This window comes from Emydura macquarii, unplaced genomic scaffold, assembly GCF_026122565.2.
Source record: "Emydura macquarii macquarii isolate MOO-44397 ecotype Brisbane River unplaced genomic scaffold, CSIRO-AGI_Emac_v2 contig_2897, whole genome shotgun sequence".
Lineage (NCBI taxonomy): Eukaryota > Metazoa > Chordata > Testudines > Chelidae > Emydura > Emydura macquarii.
This window is the reverse complement of record NW_027133034.1, coordinates 39,443,676-39,467,595: the sequence shown is the minus strand read 5'-3', so window position 1 is coordinate 39,467,595 and position 23,920 is coordinate 39,443,676. Positions and strand designations below refer to the sequence as shown.

The 23,920-nt window shown below is 37.3% G+C and overlaps 1 protein-coding gene across 1 annotated transcript in view; it reads left to right on the top strand.

Moving 5' to 3' along the window:
* ADGRV1 (adhesion G protein-coupled receptor V1) overlaps positions 1-23,920 on the top strand; it is a 336,348-nt gene that overhangs the window by 207,691 nt on the left and 104,737 nt on the right. The window contains exon 85 of the mRNA XM_067568750.1: positions 20,906-21,022. Coding sequence (XP_067424851.1) covers positions 20,906-21,022 — 117 coding nt within the window. The remainder of the gene's footprint in view (positions 1-20,905; positions 21,023-23,920) is intronic.

Below are 23,920 nucleotides of genomic sequence, written 5' to 3'. Positions count from 1 at the left end.
GAAGTCTGAATGCAACTAAGGCCTGCTTTTCAGAGGCACTGAGCACCTACAGCTCCCATTGATTTCAGTCAGTTGTCAGTGCTCAAATTTTCTAAAAATCAGGACCCAACAGGTACAAGTTGGGTGCCCAAAAAGTGACGCATACATAACTAGATGCCACTTTTAAAAACTTTGACAAACTGATTTTGAGTCAGTAGCAGCACTAAGGATAAAACCTGGAACATCTGGCTCCCTGTTCTGTGGTCTAGCCACTAGACAATGTTCTTTCCCATAATCTTAACTTGAAATTAATTATGTTATCTAAATTTCAGATGGACTAAATAAGAAACCCTGCTCTCATCCCACAACTTGCAAAAGAGTTATCCAGTTCTCTCCCCCTTTCATCCTCAGCAGGACAGTTCTTCTTTCATTCAGCATCCAAAATAATCTTCCTTTGTTTCTCTGTTTCAGAAGTCTGAATCACAGGGCCCAGAAGGTCCATCTTTTGGGCCTGAGGCCAACCTCATAATTCAACCTGTGCATGCATTATAGATTTTACCTTTCAGTTGTGCCCCACGGTCATTTATATTTCAGATATTACCCTCAAAACAGGGAAGTCTACAGATAGATGTTTAAAAGCACTCAGCACACATTTCTCATGTAGGTCCCTACAGAAATGGGCAGGTTTTCAAAAAAGCTCAGTTCCCATTGAAGCATCTAAATGGAAATGATAAAAAATGAGGACATATTCTGCAAAATTTTTCATGAAAAATTCATTTTTTATGAAATTCAAAAAATATTTGTTGGGGGGAGGGGGGGGAGACATTTTCCCATTTTCAAAGTGGCAGGCACACATTTGCATTCCTGACTTGTACAATCATTTTCTGCAACACAAAGCCACAACTTTTACTGTGCAGTAACAGGGTCCACACAACAAGTTAGTGTGTGGCAAGTTAGTGCAGATTCACACCCTGGCTTGCCACACATTAACGCACTGTGTAGAGGAGTAGTGTGTGTGCAGATTGCCTTTTAAATATGCAACTGCTTCTTTGTGCACATAATTACTGTGCGTGTGTGTGTGTGTGTGTTGGACCTACCCATTGACAGTATGCATCTACTTAAGAGGGATCTGCAACACATTTGGGACATCCAGATCCCAATATCCTAAAGTTTGTGGGGCTTTAGTTTGGGAGCCATTTGCAAAGTCTGACTGTGAGTTCAAAGTCTGACTGTGAGTTAAAAGTCTTCAAGTTCTGGGCCCCTCTTTATTAAAAGGGAATTTTTCTCATCGCATGGCTCACATATCACACATGTTAAAGTTCTGCCAAAAATTTCCTGTGATAAATAGCCCTGCATTGTTTCTTCACAATACGTATCAGAATGCTCATTGGCAGAACTTATGACTCTTAAAGTTTGGATGGATATTTTATACACACATATATATATATATATATATATATATATATATATATATATATATATATCTCTGCTATCTACTGTAAATTTCATCCTAGTTTATCTCCTCTGAGAGACAATTGTAGCTAATTATTAATTATTTTATAATAAATACTTAACAAAAAATGGTTCTCTCAAAACCAAATTGCAGTATAAAGCTATTCCAATTTATGCACTGCTCTTTCTAAACATGGCCCTATTTTTCCTTGAATGAACAGTTTGTTCTTTGAACTGGAATCTCTCTTTTGCAGCTGACTTTTTCTGCCTACACAACCCCTTAGGGCACAATGGAGAGTTAAATGTTGCCACATAATGGGAGACAGCACTGTGCCAAAGAATGCTGTACCATTCTGTGTTTATTCGTGTTCATTTAACTGAACTCACATGATTATAGTATGTAACTTAATTGTGAATTGTGCCCATTGATAGTTTAAAATTTCACATTTTCTGTCATCTTGATAAGCCATATTGGTTTTTACATATCTTTAAACTAGTTTCAAAGAAAGTAATAGTACAGAAATGCTCTGAGGTTCTTTTCAAGTAAAACTGGTGGTGTGCAATGTTTGATAAATAGAAATCTCATATGACTCTCTAAGTCATGACCAGTGATCCTAGTTTTCCATGATAAAAACCCCAAAATTCTCCATTTAAAAAACCTCCATAAAAACCCATGTTTTTCTGCAATTAAAATGAAACTTCCTGGTTCGGTTAATATGGAGATCCGGATATTGGAGGTTCGGCTAAATGGGGTTCTGTATATGTTTTTATATTTTCGTAAAAAGTAAAGATTCTCTGTTATTTTTCCATGGCAAAAGGATTTCTAGGATCCCTGGTCATGACTTCACATCTACTGTTGTTGAGTTGAAGTGATTTTCATGACAAAACAGCAAGAAAGAATATAGCATAATTGTAAAACTGCCTCTTAAACTGTCTCTCCCAACACTGCTGACAGGAAGAGAGAGTACTGTTTTACAAGATTTGTAGCAGAAATACTTATTTGTACTAATACAATAAATAGGACCCCAAGGAAGTGAATGTAAGTGTTGCTGTTGGATCAGAATGGCTAAGGATTTGGCCCCAAATACCCTATTTTCATGGTAAATTTCTTCACACTTCCTTTTAAAAGTGAGTTTTTGGTATATTAAAGCAAATATTTTTTTATAGATGAACTTAATTTCATAGCAGTAGAACAAATAAGATGTTTTGTATCTTGAAGGCGGTGCACAGCAACTTTGCATAATGACTAGCTAGAGACCACTCCGTTTTAGTGTAATATGATACTTGTGTGGTATTATAACTTCTTGAACTGTGACTTGACACTGACTGGTGAGATATCCTGATCTGGTGATAAGGTCCTTTAGAATATATTATGATATATCTTCACAATCAAGGGGTGCACACGTTTTCATGAGCCAATCAGTGTTCACAATTTAATTCAAACAGCTCATGTTAAATTTCACTAGTGATATATATAGAGAGTGTGGGTGAGGTCATATCTTTCATTGGACCAACTTCCGTAAGTGAGAGACAAGCTTTCAAGCACACATAGAGCTCTTCTTCACATCTTAATATCCTGGGTCTGACATGGCTACAACAACATTGCATACAACTGGTGATATATGATCGTAACTCAGAGCAAAAATTTTTCTCAGAGTTGACTTTACCACTGGCCTCTAAATTCAGCATGCTTTGCAATTTATTCTTCCCTTGATGTGTGTACAGCATATGAATGTTAATAGGAGTCAGACTTACATATCAAAGGGAGTGTAAACCCTATTGTTACTTAAATTATTAGGAGGAATCTATTAAAGACAACTGCTTACATGAGAGAATAACATTAAGTGTTTAATTTAAACTGTCAAGGGACTTCAGTGTTAAAGCTGCAGCTAGTTAAAGTACATAGAATGATCCAATTTGGCTTACATTTTAAGTTTCAGTGAGTTCCACAAAACCAATTTTAAGGAAAATTAGCTTAGTAGTTTCAGATATTTTTATTATGCATGTGTAAAACCATTTAGTATTTTAGAATATTTGTTTCAGGTTTACTGAATGATTATTCCTCATTGAGTCCTGGCCATTTATGAAGCATTGAGTTTTAAAATATGGCATGTTTAAAATTTTGCATTAAAGTAACTAACCTTCCGTAAATGTGTCCACTAAAAGGTCCCTTTTCCTGTGGCTAGCCACAGAACTTCCTGAACCAAAGCTTCTCCCTGGAGAGTGATAAGATCTCAGTATAGCTCCTGGCAGCTGAATGAGGCATTTTATGGGCCTTGTGGACTGCAATCTCAGTTGTGTCATCAGAATAATGATACACTGGGATCCAGGAGCAAATGGGCAAAATTTGGCTCTTAAAAAGCTTTTAAAAGGGGGAAAAGGTCCATCTTGGAAGCTTAACACCAGGGCAGGGAGGGCACACAAGTAAACAGTCAGGTCAGTAATAGTCAACCTGCAAAGCACTGTGGGATAGCTGTTGGAAGCATGCAAAAAGTGATGCTTAGCAATTGTTTGCACATGAACAAAAGACTAAACTGCTAAAATTAGAAGCAAACCTAGTCCAATTTGCAAAACTCTAGAGTTCCTGATAAATGAGGAGGTAGCGCACAATGATGGGTTTGTCTATAGGTGCAGGAACTAGTGGTGCTGCCGCATTTCCTTGACTTGAAGTGGTTTCCATCATTTATAGGGTTTACAGTTTGGTTCAATGGCTCTCAGCACCCACTTTACAAATTGTTCCAGTATCCTTGGTAGTGGTGTGTGTACACTAGTATTTTCAAACCTGATTAGCTCATTTTGATCTGGTTTAAAACTCCACTGCAGATAAACCTTTAGCAGACCATGTAATAATCCTCTGTTTGCAGTACTTTTTTTATGACAACTCCAGATTTGAACTGCTGCATATGTTTGGGCATGTCCGTGTAAACTCTTGTTTGCAGCATAACTGCAGTGATATGAGTAGGTAAACAAACCTTAAGAGAGCTGGTCAGAAATTTCCATTGAAACTTTTTTGAAAAAATGTTGATTTTGACAAACTTCATGAACAATGAACAAATTTTGTTTTAGAAAGTTTTGTTTGGGGGGAATTCTGAAATTTCATTTTATGGCTTTTTATTTGTATCCATTGATCAATCTGTTCTTTCATTATTTCATAACAAGTCAGTAGTAGTGGTGTATAATAAGCTCTAGGACTACTGGTATGTCATAATCTGACATAATATAATTAGGAGTGGCAGAATTAAATTTTTACTTTTTTATAATTTTGATGGATAATGATGGTCGTAAGCATTTATTTCAATTTTTATCAATTTTAATTTTCACACTTCTGCAAAATTATGGGGGGAGAGGTCAGACAATTAATGACAGTAGATATTGAGATTCAAAGTTAAAGCTTTATAACTGATAAAACAAATTGTCAACATCACATGTCAAAATATACAAAGTAAATATCCTTAAATCAAACTCTAGTACTCAAGAAGCATTTTTCATTCTCTATCTGCAATTTTATGTTGTTACTGATAGAAATAGTTTTAAAACCGTGTGTGTGTGTGTGTGTGGTGAAATTGAGAGTTACTGACATTTACCAATAAAAACGTAATCCTTCCAAGCCTAAATATAATAGTTGAAATATTTTATTTTATTTTTAAAATCATTAAGAGCAGCTGCTACTTACTACTGACTGAAGCACTTATCTTTTCTAGATCAGTGTCAAATGTGTCAAAACAGTCAAACTGTTCACTAAAACACAAACAGAACATAATTTCATAATTTTTGGAATTTCAAAACAAAGGTTTTCTGAGATTATTATTTTTTGAAAAAATTCTGTTCATGGGAAATTTTGAAATATTGTTTTTGTTCTGATTCAAAATGTCAAAGTTTCAGCCAGCTCTAACCCTTAATCACATCTTGCTATGAAAAAGTGGTCATTGCCAGAGAAAATCTTGGTTACTGTCACCCAATAAAATAGGTAAACAACCATTTGTATAAGTAGCTGAAGATTGTCAATAGTTATCCAAGTCATACCTAACTTGTTTTTCATTTCAAAGCTGCTTAATCTTGTTTGAGACTTCCCCATAATAGATTGTGTAATTTACTAAATGCTAACATTTTTAAGTTAGCATAAAAAAAAAAGCCAATGGAAAGATAATATGAAGCTATTATTTTTTTTTTTGTCTGTGACAATAATCAGTATAATATATGCCTACAAATGGTTAGAGCTCGGAACTAAGATATTTCTCCTGGCTTTTGCATGAGTTTAATACATGCAACAATGCACTATTGCAGCACAAAATAATATTGAACATACATACATAGGGAGGTCAACAGAGATAAAACTTTTATTAGATTATTTTCCCAAACTGTTTAAAAAATTAATTGGGAGGGAGAGAGGGTCACAATTATTCAATACTTTCATGTTTGTATTGTAATAATACAATAGGCTATGTAAGCCAATATAGTAAAAATATACGTCCTTTCCTTTCTGTGCCTTTTGTGTTGGGATAAACATCAACTTATATCTGATATTTGTTAACTTAGTTGATTAGTTTCTGCTAAAGTAAAAGGTATGAGCACTCCCATCAAGAGGAAAGACAGTATCAGTAATGGCTTAACGTACTTCAGGTCCCAATGGGACCCAGGAAATAAAGATTTTAAGAAGCAAACCAGGTTACTGAGGGGCATGCAGTTTTAGTACTGTTTGGAGGAAAAGCCCTCTCTGAATAGCTGCTTTCCCCCCTTCCCTGGGTAGAGCAGCCAGGGCTGCTGTAGGAAATAGTCAGAGGTCTCTCCCCCACTGCTCAGGAGCTGATAGCATTCTCACTGGAAGGAAGGAGGGAGCAGAAAGAGCCCAGAAGCAGCTCAGGGTAGCTTTGTTCCCTTCCCTCCTTGCCCCCCAGAAATGGAATGGCTCCTTTGCTCCTTGTCCTCGCTGCAACATCTGTAAAAGAACAGAGGAGCCCCTGCTGCAGCGCCCCAGCCAGGCCTGGGAGAGATGGGTGAAGAATCCCAGGAGCTGCAGGAGGAACAGAGATGAAGCTGGTGAGGATGTAAGGATTTGGGGGGACAGAATTGATTTTGTGGGCAGAATTAGTTGCTGGGCAGAGGACTGTCAGATGTGGCACTGATGACAGATCTCTGCCCCCTTGAACTTTTTTCAGACATTTCAAACACTGAGTATCAACTATTTTTTCCATCCAGTAGCCCTTTCTGCAAAATGAATTACATAAAAACCTGAAGTCATATTGGTCTGAGAAATCATCTTTTCACTTCTGGGAACTCAGATGGTACAATCTTCTTAAAGCTGGTCCAGAAACACACATTCGAGTCAAGATAATAATACCTAGCCTTTGTATAGCACATTTCATCAGTAGATCTCAAAGCGCTTTACAAAGGAGATAAGCGTCATTATCCTCATTTTGCATATGGGGAAATTGAGGCACAGAGATGAAGTGACTTGCCCTACCTAGGTTACTCAGCAGGCCAGTGGCAGAGCCAAGGCTAGCTAGGTTTCCTGAGTTCCAGTCTAGTGCTCTCTCTATGTGGCCACAAAACCTGCAAAGTTTGTTACTTTCTTCCTCTACAATGTAACCCTAACATCACAGCTCTGACCCTAGGTATGCCTAGGGCAGCCACCTGATAATGCCACGGTCAGGGCAGGCTGTAAAAGGAGAGCAGATTCTCTCAGCACTGGTGGATGGCACTGACGCCAGACTTCCCAACCAGCCACAAACTGTGCTTTTGATTTCCCACGCTGGTTCTCAAGAAGCCAGTACACAAATACACACAGACCCCTTTACTGCATTTCAGTCTCTGGCTCCCAATCAGCCACTAGGTCCAGTAAAGAGACCAGTTATTTAAACTCTGTGCTCTTTACTAAAAAGGTTCCCTCTGACCCCAAAGGGTCAGCCACAGTACCAGATCAGTATAAGTTTGGATCTTACCCAAAATACCACGCTGCCAGCCAATCCTTTAGTAACCAAAACTAAAGGTTTATTATAAAAAGGAAAAAAGAAACCATAAAAGAAATGTTAAAGGATTAAAGCAATCAGATACATATAAGTGATTTGAAAGTCCATGTACATCAGGTTTCTAGAAGAATTGTGGAGTTTGCAGGCTTATATACATCCGATACTTGGATGGGTCTCAGTCCTTTGTTTCACAGCTTAGTTCAGTTGTAGATGAGCTGACCTAGAGGTAGGTTGGTAGCTGAAGCTGAATCCCGACTGAAAGACAAAATGGATTCCCAGGCCTTTGCCTTATATACCCTCTGGGCCTTCCCATGCTGCTTGTGGAATTTTAGAGGAACAAAATGGAGTTCAGAGTCACATGAGCAAGTCCTGGTGACTCATCAGGTATACCTCTGGCTTTTCCCCCTGGGCCCCTGGCATCTGTGGATGTCTCAATGAGCCATTAAGCAGGCTATTTTTCTGCCACCTATCTGTCTAGGGTGCGTCTCATACAGCACAATTTGAAATACAGATATGTCAAATATATCCATAACTTTCATTACACATATATACATGAACATAAACATTATCATCTTACTTAGCACATTATAGCCTTTCTAAGAGTACCTGACATAGCATATCTTGTATGAATTATTATGACCTTGACATACTGATGTCAAACAATATCATAAATGCTCCCCCCAATATAGCCTGCATGACACCCTAATTAATACATACGGTGCAAGCAGTAAACAATTAGCTCTTATCCAAAAATCTATGTAGATATAACTAACTTTCACACCACAAAACACAATTAATGGTGGCAAGTTTAATTGCATTTGAAACGATCATTTGGAAAGAGTTAAATCGATATCTCTATTCTCCATATTTAAATTTATTTTAAAAACGCCATTAAGGCCTGCTCTTGACAGGCATCTCTACATATTTGTGACATTTTCCCAACCAGTAGGTGGAGACTGATTACTAAGTCTTTTGATGACCTCTTTTCTATAAGAAGGTGGAGGAACAGTTGCCACCGCAAGCCTACTAGATATACATGAAAGGAGAAGCCTCTGAAGGCTAAGCAAGTTCTAACTATACCTTACCCCTGCAACACCACAAGAAGCATCAAGAAACATCAACAGGCTCAGGTCATTTTTCCCCAAGTGCAGTGATCATCCTTACCTAACATCTAGTAAGACTGACCCCAGCAAAGGTTCCAGAACCCACAATAGAGTTGGTAAGTGCTCACACTGCCAAGCTTTCTGTGAAGCTGGGTATTGAGATCTTTTTGCCAGAACTGAGAGAAGCTCTGACCCAGAAGGGGATTTCCACCATGAGAGAGATTCTCGTGTGCAATTCTCATGTGCAAAATAATTAGAGCCCAGCAAAATATCCGATCAGGCTCTTGAAGCGTTGTCATCTATAGTCTTTTTTTTTTTTTTTTTTTTTTTTAAAGTAACTGTATATTTGTTTAATATTGTAGCTAAAACCAAATGAAGTGTTGGTGATTCCTACTTATTATGAAGTGTTTTTCAAGTGTCCACTAACTATGCACCAATTTGTTAATGATTATTATACTGAAATAAATTAGTAAAAAAAAAAAAAAAATTCATGCAAATGCACCATGGATCTTTGTTCCTACGTGTTTCATCTCCATTCAGTATTAGTAATGCAGATAAAAATGTATAGCTTATTTTTATTTTAAAGCTAAATAAATGATTTTATACATTGTGTTTTAAATCTTGGCTTTAGATTGCATCATGTTTCTCTGTGTTCCAATTCATGTTGTGTATTGGTTTGTTACGTTAACCAGAAAGACTGACTTGCTGGTGTCAATAAATCTACACATTTTTTTAGTGCTTTCTTTGTTGGTCTTTTTGGTCTGGCATTTAATATCAAAACAGAAAAAGAACATTAGTGCTAGACTGACCTGCAGAACAACAGCAAAAGGTATGATTTATGTAGACTAATATTAAGCATTAATTCAGGAGGGTTATCTATTTAAAGAAGATCAAAGCAAAAGAGGGCTGCTTTATGAGGATATTATGGGTTTTTAATAGGTCACTTAGCATGTTATTGGTCATTGAAATTAATTCCAACAAAGGAATCATACAGCAAATTGAGTCTTTGCTGCTGCTTTCCCTATTGCATTACGCTGGCGTAATAATTGTTAAAAAATATTTGTACAGAAATACATGAATACAAGAAGGGTGGAGGAATCCTTCCCAGTCTGGAGCCACACAATAAATTAAAAGGAAAGCAGTTGTCTTTTGGTGTCAGAAAAATGTAATGATATTTTGTGTTAGGGCCAGTTCTTTCAAAGATTTATTCACATGAGTAACTTTACTAATGGGAGGAGATCTATTAGGTCAGTGGAATTCTGCAACTAGAGTTGTTTGTGTTTAAGCCTTTGGAGGATTGGTTTCTTATTGTGGAACAGGAACTGAGCACCTGGGAAAATACATACAACATCACAAGGATAGTGAAGTACAGTATTTTACCATGGTCAATGCTATCATGAATACTGTGTCAGAGTTTGTTGTTTGGGTATGTGTGTGTTGCACATCCTCAAACGGTTCCTCCCAGGGAGGAAGGACATCTACCTCAGGAAGTGACTTTAAGAGGAGGTTCAGGGCATTGGTTTGTTCCATGCTCCCTACCTGCAGGAGAAAGCTAAACTATTTTGTACCAGTAGAAGGAGGAGAGCTGTCTGTGTACTCTCTTACTGTAATAAATGCATATTGTTCTGTTGTTTATTAAACTTGTTACTGTGTTATTATTCCAGGGACTCTGTCGACTTGTGCATCTCACACACCAATGAGGAAACCCCAAGGTCTTGTAACAATACCAAATTACTCCAAAATATATGTTCACCACTACATTAACTCCAGAAGAAGAATAGATCTTACTTTATTTCTCCTCTTGGGCCCTAAAGGTCCCTGTGCAGTGATGACCATCTCTTTGATTGTGACTTGTGAGACACAACTGTCTCCAGAACCTATTAAAACTTCTTGCAAATCATGCACAGGGATCTTTTTAGAGCAGTGTAAAGTATTCCTTTTTTTCTGCTCTCCACAAGATACCTCTTCAATACTCCTTGGAAATAAAGGTCTAAACACACAGGTTGGTTTTTCCCAGGTGGTAGCACTTCATGCTACTTTCTAGACTGCTAGGTCAACCCTTTATCTTACTTTCCCATATATTATTAAATAGTGAACTTATTTTAGCAGTTACCCATGATGACACTGAAAGCTACAAACATCAAATATTTATGAAGGAGTTCCATGTAACTTAGCTAATACAGTATCACATATACTTGGATCTCTATGAGACACAAGCCTTTTCAGCTTTTAGTCTCCCATCATGCTGAAAAGTTTGGCTGGAACCTTCTCAAGATTGGCTGGTTCAAGTTGGCAAGAGCATGACACTTGGGTAAATCTGTTTCCCTTCTGACCTTAAAACAAAGCTAAAGCTGCCAGAGCCTGTCATCCTCAATGGCTATTACATATTTTCCTTGACAGAATGTAGCTAACCTAGCATTAATAAGATCCTTCATGATCTATGTCCAAAGTAAGGAAGATTATGTAATATAATGTAAAAATGAATGAATGATTCTTACAACAAACTGCTGCAAAATATTTTCATTAACCAATCATGGGACAGAGATTTCTGTCTATTTCATGCTGCATCCTGACCATCATGTACACTGGGTTTTTTGGGTTTTTTTTAAATAATGCTTCACATGGTAGAATCTAAGCACTTATATAAACTTTGCCCTCTTACATCTGTTACTACTTACTTTACATTCTCCTCCTATTATTTCTGTATTCCACATATCTATTCTTATGACTTCTAAATTCTAACCCATCTACTTCCTGCTTGACTACTATGCAGGGTTGGATTAAAGAATTTTGCAGCCCTCTGCACTGTGGAAATTGGGCCCTCTCCCCACCTTCCTTAAACTAGACAGAGCAGTCTGTAAATATGAACACATCTCCATTTTATTATCATCATCAGAGTTTAATCTTTCTCAGCAGAAAACACAGAAGTATCACTGACAGTGAAAAGTTTTTGTGTTATGCTACTGTATTTTGAGTATTAGAAGCAATACAAACAGGTTTTGAATATAAGAATAAAGTTGTATATATCCCCAAATAATTAAAAATGACTGATGTGTAAATACATAACGAGAAAAATGTCCTTAACTACCATGCTGAAGGGGATTCTTCTGATATCCAAGGCTAGCAGAATCTTCTATTATGTCACTGTAGTCCAGGTTTCATGTCAAGTCACTCTCAATGGACATTAAGGCAAGGGCGTTCATTCTGGACGGCTCCATCATTGAGCAGTCATAGCTTTTAGTTCTGCTCATCTTGGAGAATGATCATTCTGCTTCAGCATTTGTAATTAGCAATAAGAGGTAAATCCGATGAGTGATGTCCACATTTGGAAAAGTGGATTTCAGGTGGTGAGCCTTCAATGATTTAATTGGCCATTTGCAAGCATGATAGCTTTAATAGTTAATTGGCCACTTGCAAGCTTCATTTTTTGCAAAGGCATAATGCTGTTCAAACTCATCTTCAAAAGTTATTTTGCGATCATATGGATATTTTGCAACCAAAGCTGCAGCTGTAGAATGAATCTTGGTATGGGGCATATTGCTGAAGTTGGTTAGGGAGCCATAATCCTTATATAAGTTTCCAGAAGATTGTGCAGGCACACTTTCAAATTGTCAGTTATGAAATTAGAAGTATTCTAATTTTCTTTGCCCCCATAGCTCCACCTTCTGTGTATTGGATTCACATGCCTGCTGTTTCCATTTTGGGATGTAATGAGTTTCACGGTAAGAGGCTTGAGATACAGTCGATGGCTTTGACTTTCAAAATGCTCCAATTTCATCAAGCTGGTCCCTCAGGTGCAATAAAAAAAAAAAAAGAACCCAGTGACTGGAGAAATTGGGCAGCAGAACCAACACTGAAATGTGAAACTTGTTGGCTGAAATCACTGAAGTACATGATTCCATAGCTCCGCCATAAACATGGTTTCAAGAAAGGTCCATCTTGTCTTGCAGGAGCTGGGCTTCTGTTTGTGTAGTCCCATATGCAGTGGTGTCTTCACTGACTTTATCCATAGCTTCTCATATATTTACACAATTGTGACACAGGCATTTTGTGGCTTCAGCATGGCAGGACCAAAGGATGCTGGGCAGAGATTTTAGAACCAAAATAGGATTATTTTCATTTCCTTTAAATCCCTCAGAAAGTGGTGCATTAAGCCAGCAGAGACAGTATAGGGTTGCTGGAGGAGGCCAAAAACCACTGGTTGCCAACAAGATTCAGAAAATATGCTGTATTAGGGACATAATCTGCTACAGAATTAATATGCCTAATATATGTCTGAAGTCCAGCATGTTTTCTTGGTGTGTTGGCAGTATTGTCATAGGTTTGATGGCACCAATCCAAAATATTAATACCAAGTTTGTTTAGAATAGACAGCACATTCTCTGCAAGGCTTGGCACAAATTTCAGAAAATGTTCAAAAGGATTTCCGCTTCTGTTAACAAAACAAACAATGAATGCTCTCTGATCAACATGAGAAATATCGGGAGTACTGTCAACTGAAAGGGAGTAATATTTGGCATTTGGCATTCCAGTTGAGTTAAAATCTCTTCACAGGTAGTGGAGGAAATATATGATAGTTTTCCATATCCAGACTTCTCAATATGACTTGCAAGGAAGTTATCAAATTTGGAAATTAGCTCTAAACCTTCCCAAAAAATTCCACTGTGAACAGATCCAGAGTTTTCATTATTCTCATGAAATGCGAGTCCTCTTTCAGCAAGAAATTTTATTACCTCCACAACTTGCTGTAGCACCTCTTAGACTTGATTCTGACCAAGGGAGGAATTGGTTGTGAACCTGAAGGTGGAAGACATTTGGCTGAAAGTGATCATTAAATAATAAATGTCATTGTTCTAAAGAAAGGAAGGAGTGAAAGCAGCAGAATAAGAACAAAGGACTGTAGCAAATTCAGAGAAATGATAGTAAGGTCCTAAGGGAAGAAAATCTAAGGGAAAAAGATGTTCAGGAGCACTGATAGTTTCTCTACTTAGTGGGAGGGAGAGCTAATAACTGATGACATTAAGAATGAGGTGTAAAATACCTATTTTGCTGCAGTCTTCACTAAAAAAATTAATGGTAACCAGATATTCCACACAATTAATATTGACAACATGTGGGAAGGAACAGGTTAAAGAATATTTAGATAAGTTAGATGTATTCAAGTCGGGAAGTCCTGATGAAATTCACTCAGGGTCTTAAGAAACTAGCTGAAGCAATCTTGAAACCATTAGCAGTTATCTTCAAGAATTCATAGAGGTCCCAGAGGACTAGAGAAGGGCAAAAATAGTACCTATCTTTAAAAAGAGGAATAAAGAGGACCCAGGGAATTAGACCATTCAGCCTAAATTTGATACCTAGAAAGAGACTGGAACAAATTATTAAGCAATCAATTTGTAAGCACCTAGAGAATAATAGAGTTGTAAAGAATAATCCGCATGGATTTGTCAAGAACAAATGATGCCAAACCAACCTGATTTCCTTCTTTGACAGGGGTACTGGCCTAGTGGATTGGGGGCTACAGTAATGTGATATATCTTGATTTTACTAAGTTTTTTGACACAGTCCTCCATGATATTCTCATAAGCAAACTAGGGAAATATGGTCTAGATGAAATTACTATAAGGTGGGCGCATAACTAGTTGAATGAGTATACTCAGAGTAGTTATTTATTGATTGCTGTCACATTGGGAACACATATTTAGTGGGGTCCTACAGGAGTCAGTCTTGGGTCTGGTCCTGTACAGTACTTTCATCACTGGCTTAGATAATGGAATGGAGAGTATGCTTAAAAAATTTGCGATGACCCCAAGCTGGGAGGGATTGCAAGCCACTTGGGAGGACAGGATTGGAATTCAAAATAACCTTGACAAATCAGAGAATTAGTCTCAAATCAACAAGATGATACTCAGGAAAGACAAGTGTAAAGCACTTTACTTAAGAAGGAAAACTCCAACGCATAAGACAAAATGGGGAATAACTGTCTAGGTGGCAGTACTTCTGAAAAGGATCTGGATATTATAGTGGATCACAAATTGAATATGAGTCAACAATGTGATGCAGTTGTGAAAAAGGCTAATATCATTCTGGGGTGTATTAAAATACACCCCAGAAGAAACAAGAGGCAATTGTCCCAGTCTATTTGGTACTTGTGAGGCCTCAGCTGCAGTACTGTGTCCAATTCTGGGCACCACACTTTAGGAAAGATGCAGACAAATTGGTGTGAGTCCAGAGGAGAGCAACAAAGGTTTAGAAAACTTGACTGATGAGACAAGGTTTAAAAAAAATGGGCATATTTAGTCAAGAGCTTGATAAATTTATGGAGGGAATGGGATGATGGAACAGCCTAGTTTGGCAATTGACTGATCTTTGACTGCTGGTGGTAGATATGCCAATGGCCTGTGATGGGATGTTAGATGGGGTGGGCTCTGAGTTACTACAGAGAATTCTTCCTTGGGTGTCTGGCTGGTGAGTCTTGCCCACATGCTCAGGGTTTAAGTGATCACCATATTTGGAGTCGGGAAAGAATTTTCCCCAAGGCAGATTGGCAAAGACTCGGGGGTTTTTTTGCCTTCCTCTGTAGCATGGGGCATGGCTCACTTGCTGGTGGATTCTCTGTACCTTAAAGTCTTTAAACCATCATTTGAGGACTTTAATAACTCAATCATAGGTATTGGGTCTATTATAGGAGTGGATGGTTGAGGTTCTGTGGCCTGCGTTGTGCAGGAGATCAGTCAAATGATCATATTGGTCCCTTTTGTCTGAAAAAAGCTTGCACATGAAACAGAACATAGCACTAGATGAAGGCAAGTACAGCAACCATTCCTCCATGACTGTTTCTCTGTTGATCAACTTTCGAGAGAAAGTGTCTTTGGATAGATAACAACTAAGGCTGACCACCTATGTGTTTGTACTGCTGTTCAGATATTTTGAAATGCACATAATAATTTTGGCAATTGGATTCAATCCGGTACTTTTGGACATTATCAACAATCTGCCATTCGGCTCAGTCTGAGGATAAAGACGACAAAGGTGATTGTGAAACAGTATTGTGTAAGGTGAGATGGCTTAACTTCATCTCAGCCTCAGGCATATGTAGGTGAGGATAAGGAGGTCTCTTTCAACTTGTTCTGCTTTTGACTGTACTGGGCCTTTTTCAGTGGCATAGGCTGAACTTGACATTCCCTGAACTGTAATGTCAATGTGAGTTACTACTCATTTAAAATAATTGCTCAATTTCAGTACTTTGCTTAGTAACCCTTTGTCCTACAGGTCCTTTTCTTTTATCTGTTTTCATTTAGAAGAGCTTCTCATTTATTTCCAACACGCCATTTCTTAAATTAATTGATTAATTTTATATAACTCTAGTGTGCATGTTTCTTGATTTTTATTTTTTTGTCATGCATGCTTCATATAGATAGATATGTATGTTCAGAGGCCACTCTAGCTATAGGCAAACTAGTCAGCTTAACATACAAAGAGGCTTTTTTTTCTTCTTAACCAGATCTTCACATTTTAATACAAACACTTTTTGGACAACATAGTTTTCAAGTATTTGTTCTGGAGAACCAAAGTTTTAGAAAATAAGCAGGCAAGTCATTGTGCATTGGTCCTTATGACCAATCTGAATAATTGTTTTAAAGTAATTAAAAATAAGAAAAAAATGTAACAGGCAGATATAAAATTCTAGTTAAATGTGGAAAACAATTGAACTGTTTAATAATCTGGCTATCTCCCATATGATCTTCCTTGAGTTTCCTTCCTAGCCTCCCTTTACTCACTCTTGTGCATGTCTCTTAATGTTAGACCAAGTCATATTTTGCAACAGAGATTTAACATCTTTTTTTTTTTTGGCTTTTCAAATGTAGTCGGTTGATCCCCATTTGCATCAGATTCCTTAAACAGGTACTGGAGCAGACTGGGCATGTAACTAGATGCCATTGCTGAATTATTGGTTGTAGTCTTCTCTACTTAATAATGTTATACAATCCTCTGCTGTTTATGGTGACTTCTAAGTAACCTTTTTTCTTTAGCATCCTGGACAAGTCAATGCCTGAGCAGCTCAGCTAATTCACCTTTCAGTTTCCAAAACAAATACTAGATTCATCTACAAGATAGTCCCTTATTGCAAAATATCCTGAGAGTGGCCAACCTGTCATAATGTTGTAATGTCATATAGGAGAACTATATTGAATTAGCTGAAGATCACCTCAGTCTCTGTGTGGATGGGAATGCCTTACACTGCACAACAGGGATCCCCATAGCCAGTTGGTGAGTGGCATTGATAAGTTTCCAAAAATTTCCAGTCCTCTTTTCTTGAAATATTGTGGCTTCAGTTTGAGGGATGTGGGGAGAAGGTTAAAGGAGTAAAATAAAACTTCTCTGAATCCCATCAAGAAAAGGAGCACTCCAGTGCTCTGTGAGGGTAAAAAAGTGCTAATACTGAAGAGGCAGCTTTCCCATCAAAAAGCCAAAGGGCAGCAGCATAGAGAAACAACCCTACTACCAGCCTTCTTGTGTCCCATCACATTTATCCATTGAGAGTTGGTTCACAAAACATTAATTCTCTGGGTTCAGGACAAAAACAGCCTAAGGCAGCAGAATTTGCCCAGGGCTGGTGCCAAATCTGATTGGCACTGCACTGCAACCTAGGCGCATGGGGTCACAGCACCACTCACTCAAATTTGGACAAATTTTGTTCTAGTGAACCTGAAATGACCAGGACAAAGTTTCCAGGACCTTTTGCTCCATTAGTTCTGCCCTTAGGTGATAAAATAAATGTTATTTTAGTATGTGAAAATCCTGATGATGTACCACCTTCACTTATTTTCTGACATAATATATACTATATACTAATAAATTGTAAGGAATCAAGTGCATTCTGATGCTCATGTTGCTTGAGAACTAGTGCAGTCTTCTCATATGAAGATTAGAAGTTGTATATCTCTGCAGATATTTTCAATGTAAATTCAGGGATCCATTTGGTCAAACACAGATACAAATGCTTGTGTTAGATATTCTAACCAGTGTACAATATGTAATCAATGCAGCTATTTTGCTTATAAAAAGTCTACAAGGGAAAAAGCAAGATATGACTTAATTTTTTCCTGTCTTTTAGCTGATGCTTGTGTTTAAATTGCTTGATTTAAGTAGCACACTGTAGTTTAACAAAAATGCACTGCAAGGTGAATAAATGATCTTTTAATTCTTGCTGTGAATAAGAGTAAATGATTAACATCAGCTGTTCCTGAAGATTGTATTTTTTTATTATGAGAAGTAATAAAAACCGTGTCTGTCGTAGTAGAATTTGTAGTTAACAAACAGAAGTCTTCAGGCCTCATGTTCAAGGGAGGTTCACCAAACTCTAACAGAAACATTGCAATCATGCAAAACAGTGAGAGTTCTGTGGCACCTTAAAGACTAACAAATTTATTTGGGCATAAGCTTTCGTGGGCAGAAACCCACTTTGTCAGATGCAATCATGAAGAGAGAGGTTCTAAAAGGAAACGTTGTGGACTGTAGACACATGCTGATTGATTTGTTTGAATTTCTTTTCCCCACACAGTAAGTCTTTCTTTTAATTTAAAAAAAAAATGTAAGGTGCCAGAGGGCTTTCGCTGTTTTGCTAAAAACAGACTAACATGGCTACCTCTCTGGAACCTTTAATTTTAAATAATCACACAGATGTACACAGATTTTAAAGCAGAGTCTTGGGGTGAAATCCTAGTCCCATGGAAGACAGTAGGAGTTCCTGGTTGACTTCAGTGGGGACAGTATTTCATCCCATGTTTAGCATTAGACATACAGTTACAAACTACCAAGCCACCCTCCCCATTCAGTTTTGGAAACAATTATTGGTTCACTGCATTTTACAATTCAAAAGTCCTTTATTCTGTACAGTCATTTTGAATTTACATGGGTTGTCTGGGTATGCTTTTTTGTACTCATGGAATGTTCAGATTTGTTTTAAAATCTTTTTTTTTTTAATGTATGAATAATAAATACATCAGGAAAATTAATTTGGGAAAAATTGGTCTGTCTCTCTTTAAATGAACAGTTGTATGAAGTGTCTGATTTTTCTCAAATGTATTTTGACACTGATGAAGGTTTTGAGCTGGAATGAGTAGGTTCTAATTTCTTTGTATTTAATCACCAGGTAATTTTTCTTAATATTGTGATAGGATTTCATTGCCAACATTATTTGGTAATTTAATTTATCAGTTCAAACAATATACAAGTAAATGACTGTCAAGCAGGAATCCTGACAGAGATCTGTTTCTCATCAACATCAATAAGAGAAGATTCCACTGTATTTTTTACCTTTATTTGGTCAGGATGTTAGAAAAACCTTCTAAGTGTCCTAATCCCTTTCTGAGTAATATGTTCTCACTGGCATTCTGCTTCATCTCCTGTATGGCACAAAAATATCACACACAAATTGGTGCAATTTGCAGTTTGTCTTTTGAGCTGCTAGTTAACTTTAAATGAAGCCATTTCAGGCCGAAATGGATGGCCTTGACATAGCACGGTGGAGAAACATACACTGCTGAAGATTTTTAATATTCATGGTTTCTGGATAGAACAAAGTCTACAGATTAGAGTTCCAAATCCATTCACAAACAGAACTGGTCTATAGAGGAGTGTGTGTCACTGAAAAGAAATTTGGAACTATTGGCAAAAAGCAAAATCCCGTTCCCAAAGGGAGATTTAAAATTGGGTTATCACTAAAGAGAACTCTGAGAATCATATGGGATATATTCAACAGAAATTTTTTTAAAAGGCCACAAAAGAGCGTGTTCAGTCTTGACATTTATCCCTATACATTTTACAGCTTTGCCTTCTTAGAGTAATAGGTTCATTGTTACAAAGGTTGCCCATTGTATCCATTAGAAAGATGAGCACAGTACAGAATGCATGAGGTGGCAAGTCCTAAGGGATGATGATTGAGGGGTGTGGGGTGCCAAGCTGGATATAGTGTGCTTTCTTAGCTGCTTCAGAGGTAGTAGGATTATGGGGGGAAGAGGATGAGCTCTTGTGGCCTGTGCTCTCTCTTAAAGTCATCTTATTATCTTACTGTGTTACAAACAGATAAAGCTACATATACTAGTATTGCCATCAGTTAGTAGAATACAGTATATAGCATATATTTTTCTCTAATGTTTCAAAATATTGCCTATGTTTTGTGTTAGCAACATGGCCAATCACTTTCTGTGGTTATATTCCAATACAGCCTTCATGCAGTCTGTGCAGAATACAAAACATAACAATGTTGTTTGAAAAATGCCTTATATTTCTGAAGAAACATAATGTCACCTTACAATTCAATTTTGGTCTAGTGACTACCTTTTAGTTCTTTTTCATCATCAAATGCCTATGTCCATGTGCGAAGTACAGATCAAATGTAATACAATACTGTCATGTACTTGTCTGGATGACTTTGTCCAAAGTACAGTAAAAGGGCTATATTTTTTTCAGTAGTGAAACTATGTAGGAGTTGTCCAATAACATATTGTCAAACTTGTGAGCATTCCTTTTACTATAAACACAGTGTTCAGAGGGGGGCTATCAAACACAAAACCACTAGCTCCCCTTAGATATAACTTCTATTGGTTGTTTACTCTCTTTCGAGACAGCCTTTATAGCATGTATATGTACACACATTTATTTGTTAAGAAGTCAAGTCTCATCAATAGTATATTTTATTCTCCTGAATGAATAGATCCTTTTAGATAATCTGTTAGTAGAAGTATTTTATCTGTAGTGGGATTCACAGTAGCCAGATCTTAAACTTACTGAGATCCAACTCACTTTCTAACATGATTTTTTTCTTTCAGGATTTTTTTGTTTTTGTTTTTTTTTTTGGTTTTGCTGTTCTAGTAGTTAAATAATGGAAACTAAAAGTTCTAAGAAGAATAATGCTTCTGTTATAAAGAGTCATGTCAGGTTGGAAAAGGAAGCATAGTCATCCAGTGTCTAGAATAGGATGCCTCAGAACAACATGGGGGAGCACATCTAGTTCTTTAAAAGTGGCTTATAACTCACCCTAGCACCAGTTGCATTCTGCAACATATAGGCAAAGGACTGATTATTTATCAGGCCAGGATACTACTCCTTCGAGCTTTGGTGCACCTGGTAGGATGGTGTGGCTGGTACCCAACCTACTGGTGTTTTGAGCTGTAGGTTGCAATCTTGTCTTGCTTGACAGAATTTCACCCTAGAATTTCACCAGAATTTCACCTTTTATCCCAAAGCATCACATTTCATTACTAATTAGTTTCTGAATCATGTGGTAAATTACTGAAAATCATTTTGGCTTTCATCCCAACTGAAAAGAAACTTGTCCATTTACTTAATATTGTTAAATTAATTTGGATTGTTCCAAAATGTATACATTTTTCTCTGTTACAGATTTCGTTTCTTGCCTCGGCTTACATTAGTAACGAGCTCTCAGAAGAAAGCTGCTCCGCCCTGGGATCTATTACACATTACCTTTACCTTTGCCAGTTCAGCTGGATGCTTATTCAGGTTAGTATCTTTCTCTCACTCACTCCCAAAAATCTGCTTAGGGCAGCTCAAACTTGTATTGCATTTCTGTCATTCTTAATGTATCTGTCATCACATTCCAGTGATATCAGTGAGGCAAAGCAAGAACTTACATAACCCCTACTAACCCTAGAGTGAAAGAGATCTAGAAATGTTCAAATCAGTGTGGAAATATATTCCACTATGTCCCATTAACATCCACGGCCATTGTTCACTAAATCTTTCCATGTCACAGTCTGAAAATTTACCCTGTAGGACGTACATTATCAAAGCGGAAGAAGCTGCTTTTGTAAGAGCTAATGGCTTTTCTAAATGCATCTCCCACACAGTTTTGAAAAAGACTCTTAAAAGTTGAAGTACTAGTTACATGTTATACTGCTCATCAGAGTCAATGTCACTTTGTACTTTAGACGCATGTAAAATGAAAAAAATCTACTTTTTAATTCAAGTTGACATGTATAGCATAGAGAAAAGCAGTTATAAGGCCAAAATGCTGCATCGGATCTACTGAAAAAGTAAACACATTCACAAACATATCTGGAATTCTGAGACAGAAGGCCGAATTCAGACATGATATAAGCAAATAAAATGCTCATGTAAGTCTCTAAGCTAAATTTAGCAGTTGTGTAAACATGTCTGATGTAAATTGGTCAAAGCAACCACCAGGGAGCTCTGAGATAAATCAGAGGAGGCTTCATCATGCTGCCTTTGCAGATCTACATTTAGCACATAATGTATGCACCTCTGCACATATGTGCTTACAGTATTGACAGGATTTGGGTGTGTCATGTTTATAGCATACAATGTCTTATTTGCAGCCCCTTCACTCAAATTGCTTTATTTTGTCTTACACACTGTCCAGTGTGCAGGATTGGGCCTTATGTCAGGACAAAATGCAACAAAGATAAATTATGCTATAACTGAGTGCAGCTTTCTCCTTAGTAACAGACAGAAACAAACAAAGTCTTCTCCACTTCCTTGGGCATTGTCAAGAGGCTAACATAAACACAAAACAAAAACATAAGGCCCACAACAGACAGCTCTCTACCTTGGGTCCCAGGCTTACTGTGTCTGGTAGTCTTAAATAGCAGTAATTTCGAGGAAAAGAAACATATAATCAGCCTAAAACATAGAATCACCTTTTTTGACCACTGTTGCATACTGAATAGAGATCTTCCTTCTGCTATACATAATAATGCCTAGTTTTTTTTTCCTGAGTTGATACAATTAGAACCCAATAAAATATGAGTAATTCAAATTATTCCCTTGAATGTGCATTACTTTCCATTTGTCAGCACTAATCTACTTCCGCTGTTAGGATGTCCATTCACCTGGCTTGGTTAGCAATCTCTGAAGTTTCATGCAGTTTTCTCTGATCTTGACTAGCCTAAATAATTTTGTCATTTGCAGATTTCAACATCTCACTGTTTGCCCCATTTCCAGATAATTAATAAATATATTAAACATTGCATGTTCTAATATGGAACTTTGACACCCCACTGGTAACACTTTGACATGATAATTGACCATCTATTCCTACTGTTTGTTTTTTGTCTTTTAGCCAGTTTCTGGCTTATGAAAGTGCTTTACCGTTCACACTATAACTACTTAGTTTCTAACGTAGTTTTTTATAAAAAATGTTGTCAGAGGTTTTTGGAAAGTAGTGTTGCACGTTTTTGATCCAATCAACTAATTAAAGTTCAAAGTCTTCAGAATTTTTCTGTTAGGAGGCAAAATTGGTGATAGGTGTTTTTTTGATGCATCTTGTATATTTACAAGGAATGTACAAAGTCCCACTTCTCCAAATGCTGGAGGAACCAAGAGCAACAGGAGCAGGTTCTTAGTTTACAGCCTTTTGACAGCTCAGTCTCTGATAGTGCTTCAGCTTCATGAACAAACTCCTGACTTATGTGTAGGACTGTGCTGAAACTAGCTTCTCCTCTTGTGTGCTCTACAGCTACAGATTCCAAAAAGCTGTCATTTACTTCTCCAAACATTTGTAACTTTTGACCGATGTATATGCATCCGTCACTATCATCATTTTATTTGGCTCTTTGATCTCTCTTGACACTTATGTACTCAATATCCGCTACCTCATTTGGAGGCCTATGGTGTACCATGCAGGTTCAGTTGTGTATTCCAGTCCACTCAGAATTTCTCTCTCTTTCTCAATGGAATCTTGCAGCTATAGCGGTACTAAGTACACTAAGTGTATAATTCAGTAATATCTGTAATGTGCTTTTCGATCTATGATTAAATGTGCTACAGAAATGCAGTTATTATATAAACCTCTAATCCTGCAAAGGGATCTATACACTTTGGGTCCTGTTGAAGTATTGCCAATTATTTCTGAAACCCAATCAATTTGTAATATGTTATTGTGGGGGGTAAGGAGGAGGAATATAAAGATTAATTCTGAGCAGAGCTGTCCCTTTACATCTCTGCCTCACTGTTCAGTTCACATGACTTCTCTCTGCTTTCTGAATTGAAACTCCTATAAAATTCATTTTTACAAATTTAAAACATGACCATGTAAGTTGTGGCCATAAAAGGAATATGTACTAATTATATGTATAGCGCCCATTATCTGTGTGTGCAAACAACATTTTCACACAAATGAAGAGTTTTGCATGTGCAAATCCATGGATATCTGCTTCATATCTGCAGATATCTGCAGACCATTTTTGCGGATCGGGGTAGATGTGGATACAAATTTTGTATCCACGCAGGACTCTAGCAATGGGTGCAGCCACTTTTGAAAACTTGCCCATAATGTTCAGGTAGGTTTGAAATTCTTCAGCAAGAAATCTTACCACCCACAGTGAGTAAATCAAATATGTCAAAGAAATGCCAAGCAATTGTTCTTCCCTGTATACCTCT